The following is a 19,267-nucleotide window of genomic DNA, read 5'->3' as shown; positions in this document are numbered from 1 at the left end:
GCCTATATAGTTGGCATGAGTGAAACAAATTAAATTAGCTACGGGTAAGAAAGTTGTTATTATTTTTAGGTGAATAGTTTTCTTTTACTTATTAAGGGGTTAAGTATTATTTGGTAGCAAAGTTTTAAAATAATCTCCACAATCTACACATATTCTATGTCCTACTAAATGATAGAAACTCAATTGTTAAAAATAAGAACAAAGAAAGAAACAATAGAATTGCAAAGGTACAAATTAAGAACTAAGTGGGTAGAAAAAATTATGTGGTGTCTCCATTATTTGAAGGTTAACCTAGAATCTATATAAACTAAAAAGGGTATTAAAAAATCGTTAAATATATTATACCGGTACACCTTTATTAAAAAATTGTTAAATATGTTGAATCATGTCTACCTTAACCATCATTGAAACTACTTGCTTTATTTATTTATTTATTGGTCAAGTATCATGTATGGTTGTCTGCAAGAGCCTTAAAAATATCAAAGTGTGTTTGTTGCTTTGCCTAGACATGAATCACTATGCAACCTTAGTACTGCTATAGTTAAAATATTATTGAAGATACTTCATAAGATCAACACCTTAGTTAGCCATTTCGTATGACAAGGGATAGGTTGAAGGAGTTTGATATGCATAATGTATGATTGCAATTAATTGGTTTACGATCAACTAATGGTATGCAACAAAATATGCCTACATGCTCCGAAGTTTCTACTATAATTGTAGGTGATTTAGCAATGAAAATATTCACCATTTATGCTATAATATATGTAAAAAAATTTTCAAAAATATTTTACATAAAAGCTTATAGCATTATCCACGCAATGCGCGGGCAACCTTCTAGTTCAATATAAGAGTTGAGACCGATCTTTTTCTTGTCTTTATAAAAAGCTTATGCATAATAGGTTAGTTAATGAAATTAGACATTTTTTCTATCCTTATGAAAAAAAAAAAAAACTTAAAAAAAGATTTAATGAGAACAAATTTGGTGCCTTTATAAATTCTGCAGCATATTAAACTCAACTAATAATGATTAGTATCAACTTTCTTCTACTTTAATATTGCTTAATCATGCCACATTCACTTTAGTTTTTGACAATGTGAATCCACGTATGATCCCACCAGTAACTCTTTAATAATGTAACAATAACATAATAATAATAATAATAATAATAATAATAATAATAATAATAATAATAATAATCTTTTTTCTTTGATGAAATAACCTTATTTTTTAGGTAGCAGAATGGTTGTGAAATGTGAACACAAGGCAGCCTCAGATGCGATTTGGCTACACTACATCATTGTCAATATAATATTAGCAAGATCCTTAGGACAATTCCTGAAACCATGTGCAAAGCAAAGGTCTGCTGCATAGTTTATTGTGGTAAAGATCTCACGGTTCAAGGAATCAAGGCAGCTAAGATACACTGCCTCAGCTCTTGTTTAAGGCAAGGCATCATGGTTTATGGTAAAGAAAAGACCACATTGTGTTCCTTGTTCTGTCCAGTAGTATTACTGACATGCTATTTTTAGTTCAAATTGCTGAGACAGGTTAGAATGTTTGGCTCTTGGTAATTTAAGGAGCCTCCGTTTGTGTTTTGCAAGGACCCTCAGAAATAGTATTCAAGTATCTGATTTTGAGTGCATAAGAAAAGGTACATACAGAACCAACAAGAAGTGAAAGGCCATGCAATGATCAAACACTTTTGAATTACACAAACATAATTGTAGTTGCAGGATTCAATTTTCAAGAGCAGTTATGCATTCAAAAAATTGCTTAAAAAACAGTCACCAGATCAAAGCACAAGAAAAATTGATTACTCATGATTTCATCCTCTACTGCCTCTAAGCGCAAAAGGCCTTTAGAGGAGTTGGCTATCTGCAACATTGACTGGCCTCTCAAAAGAAACTGAAGTAAAAAATGAGAAGAGATTTAGGTGCCTTTAAAATGATTATTACTAACTTTCTTTCTACTTTGATTTTGCTTAATCATGCCACTTTCACTTTTGGTTTTAGTAATGTGATCCAAGCATGATCCTACCATTAACTCTTCAACAAAGTCACAACACAAGGATAAGTTTGTGTTTGGATTAGGTTTTTTTTTGCTTGAAGTTGACATAAGTATAATTATAACTAAAAAAAATGAGATTTTAAAAAGTTGTACATAAACAAATAAACTTACAAGCGAAGGAGAAAAAGATAGTCTAAAGATTCTAAATGCACTTTGTGCATCCATTGCCTTGGAAAAGATCATTTTGTGTGCCTTTTGCTGCCCTTTTGTATTAAAATGCCATTTTTAGCCTTTTTTCCCTTGTGGATGGCTGTTTTTAAATTAAATTTAAATATATTTTTAAATTCCAGAACACAAGACATGACGAATTTAGATTTGTATAGGCAAATTGCTATCAGGATGGTTGATTAGTTGACTCTTGGAAATTTGGAGCCTCCCTTTGTGTTTTGCAAGTTGCAACCTCTTAAAAGTATTCAACAATCTGATTTTTGATTGCATATTGAAAGGCTACATCCAGACCCAACAAAAAGTTAAAGGCCATGTAGTGATAAAACACTATTGAATCACACATTACCTAAACTTAAGTGTAGCAACAGAGTCATTTCTACAGTTGCAGGATTCAATTTTCAATAGCAGTTTTTATGAAGACATAAGGCCAACGGCTATGTATTCAAAAAATTACCAAAAAGGATGTAGCATTGGAATTAACAGTGATACGCCAAAGTTAAATATACATTACCCTGTGTTAAGAATAACAACAATAACCTTAGTCCCAAATTTTAGGGTCGGCTATAAATGCTCAACAAATTAATCAAGGTTAGTCACATGTATTCACCCTTGGTATATCAAGCACAAGAAGAATACTAGAATAGGTTACTCATGATTTTGATCCGCTATTGCGTCCAAGCACAAAACGCCTTATGTCAATCTGGTCTACAAACTCCAAAGGCCTAGTTGTCTCATTCCTAATATTCTTGAGACCAGGACTCAACAACCCTCTATGCTCAAACCCATATAACTTTAGAACTTGATTATCTGCAAAATTGAATGCCCTCTCCATGCTTCGGAAGCAATTCTCAATTGCATAATCAGCATAGCTTCCACAAGGCTTGCAACCCACAAAGTGTCACAAATGGCCACCTCTCATCACCAAATCCAGGATGAAACTTCTCCATCATTTTCTCATACCTATCCACCAATCCCACCCAATAACCATGCAAGTAGTATGAGTTCTCCAAAAACACCTTGTCCATCCACTGACCCTTCTTTGAACATAGCAAATATATTAATGCAGATTGATCATCGATCAGCCTCAAATGCTAGCCTTCCTTTCAACTTAGCAGTCAGAACCTTCCCTGCCTCATCGCGAATAGGCCCCTTTGGCCCCATTTGAGCCCAAGCATCAAGCAAATCCAAAGACCATTGACAATTCCTCAACAGAAAACTCCCAGTGTTCAATGCAATCCATGACTTTCGGTTAAACAACTCAAGATAACCATGAACAACCGAGTTAGAATTGTTGTACTTGGAAAGTGGAAGCTCAAATATCATATCAGTAAACATAGCATCACTGTCCATCCACCATTTCCACTCAGCCTCAGGATGTGACAGCATCAACCTTCGAATCAAAGGCAATTTAGACCAGTACCCAGCAAGCTTCTCGTCCAAAATAGCCATATTATACATAATATCAATGCCATGGATTCTACAATAGTCAATCTTATTCTTTATGAACTTCAAAAGATAGTGATCACCTATTGGAGCATCACAAGGTCCTGGAGGTGACCCAGTTACCAACAAAACCCGAGCTTTGCCATTCACATAGTCGGGAAACTCAGGGCTTTTCTTGAGCCAATTGCTTCTCTCTTGGTCCCAGTTGGAGATTTTGGGACCTAGAGTGTAAGTGAAGCTGAGGTCCTATGCCAATGGTTCCACGAAGGAGTAGGATGGTTATGCATCCACAGAGGATGGTGATGTTAAGGAGAGCGTAGAAGGTCTTCTTGATCTGAAAGACACGAGCTATACAAGTAAAACATCCGTTGCTGCTGCTTGAGCCAGCTTCTTGGACCATTCTCTGTATAAGTAAGTGCTAACAATGGTTTGAAGTAGTGTGTTTGTTAAGAGTGGTTGATGATGGAGTTAAAAAAACAACGTAGAAAAAGCTTAAAGATTATTCATCCAAAAAATAAAAAAACAAGAAGAAGAAGAAGAAGAAGAAGAAGATTAGAGATTGGTAGTTTGTATCTGGTGGAGAAAGACTGTTGGGGTGTTTCAAAGTTTTTAGTATCATTTGACTTACCCCAAAACCAAGAAAGATATATAATAGTTGTTCCACACAAGCTCTTACACAGTTTTACACACACCCCATTATAGGTTTACATTCTATTATTAATGTAAATCTTACACTTTTTGCAAATGTACAATATTGTAGACATTTGTTTAATCTACAATATAAATCTTACATTGTATTAATAATGTAAACTAAGAATTTTCCTCAAAATAAATATTATATATAAAAAAATATACTCGATTTCAAATCATTCTCCGTTTCATTTTCAAGTATAACTGAGAAAATTCAAGATTTTATTTCTCAAATCTAAAAAATACATGAGATCACACATGGAAGAATGGATTTAATTATGCAACAATGATTAATTTGATTATTTGATCTTTGGAGGATGGTCTTAGTCTTAGAAACCACAAGGAATATTGAGCTGATAAAATTCTAGCTATCTCCATTATTTGATTTGTCTCTACCTAAACATCCTTGATGTTGCTTTGCTAAGGATCGAATGAGTTGGATTGAACAGGTCAAAGGGGTTCGTTGCATCTTGGAAATAGTTTTTTCAGATTTTAATTTAAAGGGCTTGGGATTTAATTAATATATATCCTTCTAATGTGCCATAGTAATTGGCTTTGTTTATTATTTCATTTCGAGGATCGTTTACTCCATGATGCGATGAAATTAGTGCAGTCTTGATCTATGGAGATTGGAGGAATTTAAAAATAAAAACAAAACAAAACTTCGGACTTGGTGGTTCAAAGCTCATTACCATTTCACCACTAAATTAATGGAAGTGAATATTCTAAGTTTCCCTTTGGAAAAGTATTAGATATTTCTTGAGTAAAACGACTCCTCCAGTCCTTTCTCACGCATAAAGAATGTATTAGTATTACATCATAAACTTAATAAAATCTACTATTCTATCGAGAAGCTAATAGATGTGTTGATATTTTTGGCGAGATTGGAACCCAATCAATCCTCTGATTTGGTGTTGTATAATAGTCCGCCTGTGGACTTGTTAGATTTTTATCTTTCGGGTCTGAATGGTGTGTCTTGTAACAAGCTTTGTCCTAAAACTCGTTTGGTTCTTTAGTTTTATTGAATTTCCCTTCTACCAAAACAAAAAAAAAAAAAAAAGACTAAAAAGGTATCCAGTTAGTGTATATTTGGTATACTCTTCTCTTTATTTGCATGCAAGACAGCAAGAAGGATAAAAGAAGTTGTAAAAAAGATGTTAAATCATAACAAAGAGGAGCACAGTTTTTGCTCAAAAGAGGAGCAAAGTTTGAACTTGGATAATGTTGGGACATTGCAATAAATTCACCATTGTTCAAGACCATTGCAATTTGCAACCCCATAACTGTCACTATGAGCCCAAATCACTATCTCAACCCAAAAATAAAATCACCACTGCCACCCAAAATTATGTCGCCATCAGAGCCATTCAAAGCCAGTCAAGGAGAGAGGAGAGCTAAAATAAATAAATAAAAACAAAAAATAATAAAAAGAGGTAGAGAACAAGGAGGAGTAGGTGCTCACAAGTTATATAATCATTCTATATTTAAAAAAAGAAAGAGACAAAAACTGAGAAGAAAATAGGAGAAAAAATGGTTGTGGTGGGGCAGTGTTATTATTTATTTCTTAATGGAAATGAGAGTCCTTAGTGTCTTGTTTGGCTCACCAATTTCAAAACAATTCTTAAACTTGGTTTTGTAGTGTTTTCCTGATAAAAGAAAATGATGGAAATTGTTTGGAAATTGCAAGAGACCACCACAACCTTGGTTCACTTTCTATTTTATTAGATCAAGTCCATATGACTGAGTGAAACCGTAATTGATTGTCTCTCAAAATATTGCCTTGTCTATGAACATTTTAACCTATAGATCAAGGGTTTTACATTTAAACTCACTACTCATTTTAATTTATAGAAAAATAAGAAATTCAATGCTTCGTTTTATTGATTGAAGGATTATGTAATTACACTTGATATAAATTAAATGAAAAATTACATGGATTTGATCCTAACTACAATCTAAGATAGTCCACTCACTTTCTCAAAAAAAAAAAAAAAAAAAAAAACCTAATAAAATGCATGGCATTAATTTCTAGTTACATTCTAAAAAATGAAAATTGTGGCATATGACTTAGTTTGTGATTTGTGAACCATTGATCTAAAACCAAGTGTTAAATTATGGAGTGTAAAGATGTTTGCTACTCACCCCGTTTGGTGAATCGTTGTTCTAAAATATGGTAGTCATGGTCATGCCATGCAAATATTATCCAAAACTGTGACAAAACATAAAATTTGCATATTATGTTCAATAAAATAGATCAAAGATTAGAATTTTTAAAAAGTTGTGATCATGTTATAAACAATAATATTAGACGGGCATTATGTTCATAGTGGATCATCCCATATCATCAAAAGTAAACATCATGATATGTATCACATATCTATAGTCATAAATCTATTTGGTGAAAGAATTATGCCTGCATGCAAGAGTGGAATTGTATGTTCTTAATGACTTGAATCTAGGTGCAACTAGGGGTGTAGCCAGGATTTTTTACTTGGGGGGCTGAGTTACATATCATATGTTCGTCATAATTCATAAATGTATTGTATACAAAATGATCAAATTTAAAATAAAATAATATATCTAAACTCAAATGAGTGTACAAAATTTTTCTAATTCGCTATAAACATGTAACAAAATTTTTTTAAAAAAAAAAAACTTGGCATCTCCTATAAAAGTTATGCTCATCCTTCATTAAATAAAATTCATTCATTATGAATTCTATAGGGCAATTCTTAGCAATTTCTTTTTCAATTCTTAAAAAAAAAAAACCTATGTCTATGGTAGCGTAAATTCTCTTCTAAAAACAAATTAATGTTAGCACAACTTATCAAGCAACTAGATCCAAATAGTAAAAGATAAAATCATCTAGAGAAAAAATAGCATGATGAGAAAAAGATCAAATTTGTGAGGGAAAAAAACCTTATAAGTTTGAACAATGCACTAGGCCTGTCCAACACAACCGCAAACCCGACCCACCCGGCCAAATCGACCGGACTCGAACCGTCTACCGCCTGACCCGACCACCTGGCGGTCGAGGTAGGTCTCTTCCATCCCAACCCAATTCTAACGGGTCAAGTGGCGGGTCTTTCCTACCAAAATCCGATCAAATCGACCCGACTGTGATATTATAACCCACCACTTAGTTTACAATCTCCAGACCCCAGTTCAGACGAATTAGACCCACCCTCAGCTTCTCTCTGTTCCCTTGTTCTCTCTCAGTCTCTAGATCTCTCACACTTCCTCATTCAATCGATCTCTCTATAGCCAACACTACTTCAAAATCTTCCGACCTGCGAACCTCAACCATCGTCGATCTGCGAACATCCACCATCGTTGATCTGTGAACATCCACCATTGCCGATCTGCAATTCTAATCTTCCGATCTGCGAACCTCCACCATCGCCGATCTATGAACATCCACTATCGCCGATCTGTGATTTTGCTCCATCGCCAAACCGCAATCGTCTTTGATTTTTAGTCATTTTCTCTCTTTATTTCTTCATTTTAGTCTCTTGCATGTGGGCTATTGGTATTTGGGTTTCAATCTCTTCAGATCTGTTATCATCTCTCTCTATTTCTGTTTGTGTTCTTCGGATTTGTGGGCTACTGGTGTTTGTGTTTGTTGATGTGTTCTTCAGTGTAGATTTTTTCTTTCAGATTTGTGAAATTTGTAACAAGTTTGGTCTTTGATCTGTGTCTTTCGGTCGAAGTTGGATTTGACCACTGTCCACCCGAGCCTGATCCGACTCAACCCATGGTCTTTTGCAGTTGGCGGCGGGTCCGCCGTCCTACCACCCGATAGGATCGGGTCGGTTTCGGATTGAGTCCAAACCTAGACCGACCCCACCCGTGGACACCACTATTATAGGTTTTGGTAAAAGACTATGTTTTATTTGGGTGGAGGTCTATTAATATGAGAAACCAACAGTGGGGTAGACTGAATGTACATTGCAGATTTCGAAGGAAATAAAATACAAACCATGGACTCGAGCTTAAATTTTGGGGGGGGCCAATCATTCAATTTTAGAAGCTTAGATTATTTTTTTACCTCAAATCAATATATTATTACAAAGGATTTCAATAGTTTTTTTGGGGGGGGGGGGTCATGGCCCACCCAATGTTATAGGTGGCTCCGCCCTAGGTGCAACACGTTCTTCCTTCAAACTTGGAATTTGGAAAACACCTTCAGATGGTTTGATTCCTTGGTTTTGATCGATCAATTAGGCATCACCTCCTTGGATCAAGACTTGGATTAGTGGAGCTTAGACAACACCTCCATTCTTGGAAGTGTTTTTCAGGTTCTCTTTGAAAACTTTGGTAGGATAACTACATATTCTTGATGATTTGAGATTAGAAATGGATTGAGGACTAAGGAAGTCAAGTTTATGCTAAGGTAGTCATAAACATGAAGTCTTTTGAAGGAGTATAGTACTAGAGTGTCGTGATTGATAGAAAGGATTAGCAATCACATAATGGCTATTTCCTAAAAATCTCTCTCAAAGATTTCTATGTGCTTTGCAAATGGGGAGGCCTCCTATATTTATAAAATGGAACGGCTTGTGTCCAGTAGCCAATTCCATTGGATATGTTGGGATATGGACACGTGTCCACATCGCAATTTGTCCAGTGGCTCCACTGGACACTTTGGGATATGGAGACGTGTCCAAGGCTGGCCATTGGACACAAATGCCACCCTTTATAAAAAGGGAAGAAGTTTTGGGTTGAGGAGATAGAGTGAGTTTGAGACTGTCCAAGCCTTGCATCTGACAAAATAAGACAAAATTCACAAGAGTGAGCTTTTTGAAAAAAAAAAATAAATAAATAAATAAATAAAACCAGAGAATCTACACTTAAATGAGGGTGCACTCAAAACTTTGTGCTCTGTTTCAAATTTTGACGACTTTCTTTTAACTCTTTTTGGTTATTTTTTAGAGTTCCATATGACTTGGGATTTGGGAACCTTTTTTTTTTTTTGTTCTTTCAAGAGTTTGAATGCATTAGGGAATACTAATTTTAAACACTTGATTAATTAAAAAAATTATTCAATTATTTAAAACCACTAAACTCTTTAGCAAATTAGGCTATTAGATTTTTTTTTTTTTTTGCTAAACAAATTAGGCTATTAGAATTAATTACATGCATGCATCTCCACTATGATTTTTACCATGACCCAAAACAACTATTACACATTGTGACATAATTAATTAAAAGTTAAAACTAATGCTTTTAAGAACCAATCCTAATTAATCAATCATAATGAGACGTGATCCGCTCTGATTGCTAGGATGCATATTTGTCATTAAAATTTTATTTAGCTATAACTTGTACTCTAATGGTTTGATTTAAGCACACTATATATGATTTTGATCATTAGAACTTCTAGATTTGTTTTCAATGAAGCACACTATATATGAAGCACACTATATATGTTTTCAAGTGAGTTATTAGTGCAAAAGTTGAAGAGTCAAAAAAATAAATAAAAAGGACAAATAAAGGTTTTGTTTGACTTTGACAAGGTTGATATCTAGACCAAATTTAAATCAATGTAAACTAATCTCAGCACATTTTCAATTGAAGTCTAATTTTGTACCACATGTTTTACATAATGTTTTTTTCATTTTAGTTCCAAGTGAGTTATTAGTGCAAAAGTCGAAGAGTCAAAAAAAAAATTTGAAGAAAGAAAGAAAAAGAAAGGTATAGTTTGACTTTGACAAGGTATTGAAGTAATTTTTAGTGATGGGGATTGGGGAAAATTAAATAAATAAATAAGGAAAATGGAGTTTATATTATCTTGATTCTCTGTGGGAATTCAAAACATTGATGAAATGAATGTAATGGCAAGTGGGTGAGTTGTATATGGACACATTGATAAATGTGTGTAGTGGACATGGGTGGAATCAATGACACATTACTATTTGAAAATTTGGTATTTGAAAGAAATTGATATAAGTGAGGGTCTATTAAATTTGACCATTTTTCTGAAGTAAGGTTTGTTTAAAACGTATTTTATTTATTTACCTTAATGTAAATCAGTTTTTCTACATGATGATTCTAACCTGTAAAGCTTCACTTTACTTCTTCTTCTTTTTGTGGTGGTCTTATCATTTTCTATTGGCAACTAACTAGACATCACTTTTAGGAATTAAGGATTTAGCAGCTAGTACAAAGGTTTGCACCTGAAAATTTAGAAGAATTGAAATATGATACAATCTCATCATGGGAAGAAATATAGGAAATATAATGTTATGTTGGTGTCCCTCCATTATTGGGTTACAAATATCATATCTAAAAAACCCTAAAATAATAGAATTATATATTTGTAGAGATAGAGAGTTGGAAAATACTTTTAGAAATAATTCATTTTTTTAGGAGGACAAATTATCTTCAATTATCTTTAGAAAATAAATTATGGATTATATCATATTACAAAATAATGATATATTCTCACACATCACATGGGTCTACTAATAGTATATATATATCTAAAAGTTGAGGCGTAGCATTTATTATTGCTACACTCCTATTGAGCCACATTAGCGTTCACATCACTATTTTTTTTTTTGGTTTTCCATCTTTATTGATTATTTATTGCAAAATCAATTACTTATGGCCAACATGATGCACTAAACGCCATCATAAACTCAAATTGTCTATTGTTTATACTGAAGCTCATTTCAACATTGAGTGTCATTTTCTTTCCATCCTTCTATATATATATATATATATATAAGCACATCATCCACCTATTTTCTACCTCTTATTTGTGTATTCAAGAGTTAGGCCATTTTAGATATACACCACTGTAAGTTTCTTTAAAAACACTCTCCCCTCTCCCCGTGCGTGTGTGTGTTAAAAATATTTAGTATTCTCAAAAGAAAAGACAATGGGTTAATCCCATATTGGAAAATGAGTGTGAGTTAAAGAGGTTTAAAGCTTGTGTTGTGTATCCAAGAGTTAGGCCCATTTGGATATATACCACTGTAAGTTTCTTTAAAAACCTTCTCCCCTCTCCCCGTGTGTGTGTGTGTTAAAAATATTTAGTATTCTTAAAAGAAAAAACAGCGGGTTAATCCCACATTGGAAAATGAGTGTAAATTAAAGAGGTTTAAAGTCTGTGTTGTGTATCCAAGAGTTAGACCATTTTGGTTATACACCACTGTAAGTTTCTTTAAAAACTTTCTCCCCTCTCCCGTATGTGTGTGTCTTAAAAATATTTAGTATTCTAAAAAAAAAAAAAACAAAAAACAAAACTTTTCTTCTCACTACTCTAAAAAAAAATTATAAAAACAAAAATATCTTCTTCTTCCTATTAGTCCACATATCTACGGCTTACACTTCCCTTCCCTCTTTGCCTCTTTACCTCCCCCACTACTCTCTACTTCACCATTACACTTTCTTCATCATTTTCTCTATCTTATAATTTGACTATTCTTCTTCCCATTTTATTTAATATAAATTTGATATAAATTCTTCCATTCAATTCATATTTTTCTCACATAAAAACTGTGAGTACTCTCTCTCTCTCTCTCTCTCTCTTGGTAATTTTTTGTTCTTTTTTATAACTCTAATTAAGGTTGATAGTTTTTTTAATATGTGTTTTGGAATTGTATTTTTTCAATTTTCCATCACAAAGTTTTCTCTCTCCCTTTTATAGCTTCTGTTGAATTTTGATTTAGGTTAATACTTAGTTTTTTTTTTTTTTTTTGAAATATGAATTTAAGTTTATATCAAAACACAATCTACATGACTATGAATATGAATATGCCTACCAATTGTTTGAATAATAAATGATTAAAAAGTCTATCTTTTATTCCTTTGATTTCATTTTAATTTTGATTAAGGTAACATTGCAATTTTATGATGAATTTTGATTATCATGATAATCTCCTTACAGGGACGGAGCCATGCTTTGGCTTGGGGGGGCTAGAATTTGAAAAAAAAAACAGTATATATATAGGTACTAATTTAGCATTTTTGTTCAATAAAATTACATCTAGGCTCCCTCTAAAATTGGCAAGCTCCAAAAAAAAAAGTAAGCCCAATAACAAAATCACCAATAGCAAAGTTACAAAAATATATAATTAAGCCCAATCTACCAATTTTACCAAAATAAAAAAGCCCAACCCTTTAAAATTTTTGAAACAAAACTAGTCCATAAATTTAAAGTTTCGATCCTTCCATCAAATTCCCAAAGGAAAAAAATAAAATAAAAATACCATACTGAGAGAGAGTGAGAGGTACTGAACTGAAAAGAAAGGCAAAGAGGTAGAGTCGTTACAACACAACACAATAGTAGATTGAGCATACAAATACGTGCATAATTGATGTTTTGAATGACACTTGAGAGAGAGAGAGAGAGAGAGAGAGAGAGAGAGGGTTTATAGTGGATGAAATAAAGAAAAATGAAGAAGATGAAACGAAGAGAGAGAAACAAGCTGAAGAAGGAGAGGAGAGAAATAAAAATGATTAATTGTGTGGATATGGAAAAAGTAGAGAAAAAAAAAAGAAAAGAAAAGAAAAAGAAAGGTCTAGAAAATAAGGAATGGGTGGAGGAGAATAAATCAGATGAAAACAAAAAAACAAAAAACCTGGCTTACAGATGGGTCAGTGGGTGGGAAACGGAAAACTAAGGTAAAGATAATGTAATTCTAGTTCAAGCATAATATATTTTTATATTACTATATATTAGGTTAATATATTGATATTATATAAAGTGCAATATATATATATATATATATATATGTATATATATATTAAAATAGCGGTAATTTCAAAATGGTATACTAATATCAACTGATACAGAAATATTTTGTTTCTTTAGTCAAATTGACAGCCTTGATTTATTAATACTCATTGGAGTTTCATAATATTCAATCAAAAAAAAAATTCGAGTTTCACAATAAATTTTTTTTTATACTACAGCCCCCCCTAATTTGGAGTCTTGGCTCTGTCCCTGTCTCCTTATTCATTTAGAGATAAGAAATTTGAATAATTAATTTAAAACTTATAAAATTTAGTTGTATATTATGCAAATATAACACACTACAACAGAAGTTAGATGAGAAATTTGATAAAATCATATTTTATAAAACTTGCTCATCCATTGCATGAGCTATTAACTTGTATTTTTTTTTTTAAACCTTATGTAAAGATTGTTCTCCACTTTTTCTTGTATTTATTAGAGGCAAAAACACAATTTTAGTCCTTGTATTTTGGGGCCACAATCAATTTGGTCCCTACATGTTGATAGAAATCAATTTGATCCTTGTTATTTTCAACTTACAGTCAATTTGGTCTCTACCGTTAACTTACTGATGGAAAATGTCTACGTGGCAAACAAATTGTATAGTTGGCACATCAAAGCTTATGTGGCCAATAAAATATTAATAAAACATTTAAAAATGCCACATAAGCATTTGAATGATAAAAAATTCCACGTCAGAAAAAAATGCTAAAAGAAAAAAAAATTAAAAACACAAAAGTTAAATAATAAAAAAATCATCAAAGTCATCAAAGGGCCAAAAAAAGAACCTTAAGATTAAAATGAATTAACTTAATCTTTAATATTCAAGCAAGAAGAACACGAAATATAAAAAATCAAATAGGAAGAACAAAATTTGTAATCTTGAACCCTTTCATCAAAATTTTCTATCTCAATACAGAATGTCTATACAAATTATTCCAAAAATAAAATCAACAACATAAGTTAAACCAAAAATTTCTCTTTCACACATACGATTCAACTAAATACATATTCAAACTTGTATTGCCAAAACCCAAATAGAAAAAAGAAAAAAAAAAAAAAAAAAAAAGCCAACATTTGCGATAACCCGCATCTTACTCCCTTGATTCCTTAAACATTCATCTTAGAATTCTTAGCAAATTTAGAAAATCGCAACAAGTGAAAGGGAAATGATAACCCAGATCTGGGCAGAGGAGATGGAGCTCGAAGTCACTCGTCCATGGCAGATCGGCGATCTTGACCATGACAAATGAGGTTGGCTACGACGTGGATGGCAGTGACACAACTGTTTGAATCTCGAGTTAACTGATCTGGGTATTGCTAGCCGAGTTGATAACTATGGCTTGATGGGTTTACTTGTAGCTCGGCTGACTCGTGGTGGAGTGGTTGTCAGCGGTGCTAGGATTTGGGATTTTTGTAGAATTTGAATTCTTAGAGATTTTACATTTACCCATAAAGCTACACGCATTAAGTTTGAGAAAATAGATGCTCGGTTAATTTTAACTCTATGTTTTTTATTTTTTAATGTGTTTGATGATATGTTAAAAAACGTTTTGGTATATTTTTGGGTTTTTTTTTCCTAACGTGAAGTTTTTGATCATTCAAATGCTTATGTGGCATTTTAAAAAATTTTTAATTAATATTTTTTTGGCCACATAAGCTTTAATGTGCCAATTATGCAATCCGTTTGCCATGTAGACATTTTATGTCGGTAAGTTAACGATAGGGACCAAATTAATTGCAGATTGAAAATAAAAGAGACCAAATTGATTGCTACCAAAATGTAAGGACTAAATTGATTGTAACCCTAAAATGTAGGAATCAAAATAGTGTTTTCGCCTTTATTAGAATCAAAAAAAAAAAAAAAAAAAAAAGGATAAAGGAAAGTTATCTATTGACTTCCCTTATTTAGCTTTTATTAAAATAAAGTTGTTTTCCACCCCTAAAAAACAATTCTACCTTACGGTCAAGCTAAAAAGAGGGAATTCAAACATGAGATAGATCACGTCATGCTAAATAAAGGAAATCAAATTATTGTTTTCCAATTTATTTTAAGGCTGCTATCAAATATAGGAATTAATGAGATAGTTTTCTAGACACACACAAAAAAAAAAAAAAAAAAAAAAAGAAGGATTTTTGTAAAATAATTCATTTCCCAAAAATTATAATGTTGTTTTTTTTTTTATGGTTTCCACTCTTTCCAGTGATTGGTTGTATAAAAAAATAATGGGTAAAAAAAATTATCTTTAACTTCACTTATTTAATTTGGTGTTGAATTGAGCTGTTTTCTATAAATTTTGGTAAAAAACAACTCAATCTCATGCGTCTAAGATACTATATATCTAGGAAGTCATTAGATGGATGAATCAATAATATCATTCTTGACGAAAGAACTTAGAAAAAGGAAAAGGAAAATGGCCTCTCCAATTAACTGCGTATCAATCTTGGTAATCCCTCTACTAGTCACCTCTCTTTTCTACCAAGTTTCTGCGGTAGCTGACGAAGCCTTCCTTAGGAGCGTTTGCCAGAAAACCAAGGACTTTAACTTTTGCTTATCAACTTTAAAAGCAGACCCACGTACTGTTTCAGGGGAAGGTATTGCCAAAATTTCTATTGCTATAGTCATTGATACAATACAAGTTACCGTTGATCAAATCCCAGGTCTTTTTAGTGGTCTCAGTGACCGAGTGGAAAGGACTCGAATGGAGAATTGCCAACGTGATTTTAATGATGGACTACTGACTTTGAGAAATGCAATCTCGGCTGCGGCTTCAAAGAATTATGCTCAATCGACAAGTTTGATTATAGATACAACTAACAAACTTCTAGCTTGTGATAATTCATACAAGACCCCCCCAGTACGTAAATCGCCACTAGCAGATCCCACTACCAAACTGTTAAAGAAATGTGATATTGCTATCGCTGCAATTGATACTGTCAGTGGTTAAACATAATGTATATGTGATCTATAATAGAAATAGGCCAGCCAAGGCCTGCAAGCTATGAATAAATGTCAAAAATAAAATTCTTTACCCACCATGCATATGGATGTTTTCTATGGAGGCTTTCATGTTCAATTATTGATTGTCTTAAAAGTTTAAATTATTAGGATATAGTAAATTTAATCATTTAACTAATACTTCTAATACTTCCTTTCACATGTGAGCCGAAACTACATTTTAATTGGTGAAGCTGAACATGTGAGAATTTAAATGGAAGATAGAGTAGAGAAGATAAGAATTAAACTCGGGATCTCATGATTTGATACCATGTTAAATTAACGATTGTATTAATTTAAGCTATTAGGATATAGTAAATTTAATCATTTAACCAATATTTCTAACACTAGTACTCAACATAAATAAAACCCTATTACCCATTATACCAATTATTGTGATGTTTTTCTTTTTTTTTACAATCACCACTACCAACAGCAGCATATTGATGTTCTTTCTGTTTCCCTTTGTTTCTTGGATTAGATAGCGAATTATCACTAGTATGCTTGCCTCACCTTTTTTATGTGTGAGACTGTATGAGAAAACAGATAATTGGGAGTGACAGCTTTATGGTTTATTGTGTTTTATTGTCATTGTCATAAAACCTTAAACTAAATTTAGGATTAACAATTTGAGATCCATCCTTTGTTACTTGGATTTGGATATGAGGCACCATTTTATTATCAATCAATTTTGTTAAACCAATTTTGCATGTTTGGTTAAGATTTAAAAAAAATGTGAATAAGCGATTAATATGATGTGTTATTTAGAAAGTTCGATGAGCATCGCTTGATGTTCAAAAAGAATTGTTATTTTCCTAATTGACTTTCTTTTTATTTTATTTATTTTTTATTATTATTATTATTATTATTTTGTGGCTAAGCAATTTGTCCTTGTCTTTGGGGCATCCCAATGTTGGTTTATGGCTATTGTTTTCTACATTGTGAGTTTGTGATTAAAGAACATTGAAAGGGTAGTAAATAGTACTATGTTTAGAACTTCGTAATTTTTTTTTTCTTTTTTTTTGGGGGGGGGGGGGGGGGGGGGGGGTGTTGGGGGTTCAACGATTTGTCCAGGATTCTTATGCAAACCCCACTTAAGTTTATGGCCTATTGCGTCCTAGTCTTACGCTGAATTGTGATTGAATAAAAATTCGTCTTTCTAATGAACACTCGCCCAGCTATGTTCTCTCTCATGGGTTTGTGGTTGACTTGATTTTAGACTGGGTTTTTGTCGAGGGAGGTGTTTCTAACGGTGGGGAGTTGCTGGGTTTTTTGCTAGGGTTAATTGTAAAAGAGTGAATTAAAATAGATTAAAATAAAAAGTTTTTTGGGGGTTTTTTTTAGTAAATGCTCTAATATGTAATATTGAAAGATCTCCATTAGAGTGTCACTATCATTTTATCTAGGGTGGCAATTCATGTTCACTCGTCGAGTTTGTATCATATCAAGCCATGAGTCTTCAGCTATATGAGGTAACCTGAACTCGACCTATTTAGTAAACGTGTAAAAAATCATTAACCCTAACAAGACCTATTTATTAAACCGGTCAACCCAACACGACACGTTTAACATGGTTTTAAAAATCGAAACGAACTGGCCAGCCTAACCGGTTCAACCAAGAATCGAGTACCAATCTTGTCCGGTAAAACTGAGAACTGAAGGCAAATCCAGTTTGCCCCGATCCGATTTTTAAAACCATAACGTTTAATTTAATTAACAAGTCATATAAAAGTCAATACAAATAACTTATTTAATTAATAATCATACCTTGCTTGAATAACATGTTATCAATTTCTATATATCTAAAATTAAAATACAATTACAACCATAAATATAGTAAGAAACATATAATTACAACAAAAAATTAAGCAATAATAATAACAAAAGCTAATATCATTATAAGCTAAACGAGTCAAATAGGTCAGAAGGATTCACATATTGAACACGAACACGACCTGTTTATTAAACGAGTCAGCCGTATCGACCCGTATATGATCCAAACTCGTTTAGTCTCAACCTATGACCTGTTTATAAACGAGCTAATTGTGTTGAGTTCGCGGATTGTGTCAGATTTGGCCACCCCTAATATTATCTCCCTAGCTCCTAGTTGCATACTACAGGAGAATGAGATCATGTTGTGGACCACTGGTTTTGTGGAAATGCAACTCCACATAGCCCGTGGGCTTAGTTTTATCTTGCAAGTACTCCACTACGACCAATATTCTTCATTCTCAATGCCCAAAGTTCAGTCCACGATGGTTGCTATATTCCAGGCCCTAGATATAGACAGGTCGAGCTGGATGTTATAAAAGCACTGGCCCACCATATCCAAACCCCAAGAGATGCACCACAATGAGCAAATAGAAGGAAGCATTTTCAGTCCACTTCATGTCATTTTTCAAACCACTTTGATTTTTTTATACCATAGTATCCTCCCAGTCTCCCACACAGATACACACTTCAAAACAAGTGCTATCAGTTTTATCTGATGGAACATATATAATAATCTTTCTTTAGTTGTTTAGTTTGGTAACTCAATATATTTATATTAATCAAGACAACTCTTACATACATACATATATATATATATACATATATATATATTTACACACTTTTTTTTATTATATATACTCACACACATATATACACACACCTAATAAAATAAAATAAAAAAGAGCTTAGTATTTTCAATCAAAATTATGTTTGATGGCAATCTTTCATAAAATAAAATTCATTTTTTCCATTTTCATAGTGAAATTTTTAGAAATTTTCATTTTAAATACAAATTGTAAGTGCACAATTGCACCTGGACCCAAAGACAATCACGAGCTCAGGCCCAATGAGCCTTAAATAATAAAATTTGTAGAGTGTGGGCTTGAAACCTAGGTTAGAAGTACTGGGAGTTCGATAATAGGCTTTTATAAACAACAACAGGAAAATAACGAACACTAATTGCAATGAATCTTCTCGGACTCGAGCTGAGGACTACTTCTTTATTATTTCTCTTTCTTCCTTAAAGATTACAATTTCTTCCCCCCCTTTCTTAGCTACCGCCCCCCTTTTATACTTCCTTCCTTGATACTTTTTGAACAGTGACTAGAAGTTTCCACCTCACTGTTCAGGGGTCACCTCCCCATTAATGCGGCCAGGGAGG

At 32.9% G+C, this 19,267-nt stretch overlaps 1 protein-coding gene and 1 pseudogene across 1 annotated transcript; one reads left to right on the top strand and one right to left on the bottom strand.

The window, feature by feature from the left end:
• Window positions 1-2,888: 2,888 nt before the first annotated feature.
• LOC142629914 (putative xyloglucan 6-xylosyltransferase 3) lies at window positions 2,889-4,301 on the bottom strand (annotated as a pseudogene).
• Window positions 4,302-15,529: 11,228 nt separating this feature from the next.
• LOC142629201 (pectinesterase inhibitor-like) lies at window positions 15,530-16,063 on the top strand. The gene has a single exon (XM_075803168.1). It carries the CDS (start codon window positions 15,530-15,532, stop codon window positions 16,061-16,063), a length of 534 nt encoding a protein of 177 aa, XP_075659283.1.
• The last annotated feature ends 3,204 nt before the right edge of the window (window positions 16,064-19,267 follow it).

Source organism: Castanea sativa, chromosome 3 (assembly GCF_040712315.1).
Source record: "Castanea sativa cultivar Marrone di Chiusa Pesio chromosome 3, ASM4071231v1".
Taxonomy (NCBI): Eukaryota; Viridiplantae; Streptophyta; class Magnoliopsida; order Fagales; family Fagaceae; genus Castanea; species Castanea sativa.
Note: the sequence above shows the minus strand (reverse complement) of the source record. Positions and strands in the feature narration are given on the sequence as shown.

Bases quoted from the DNA above. Each gene is read 5' to 3' on its own strand.
- LOC142629201 (XM_075803168.1), top strand. From the start codon at position 15,530: ATGGCCTCTCCAATTAACTGCGTATCAATCTTGGTAATCCCTCTACTA.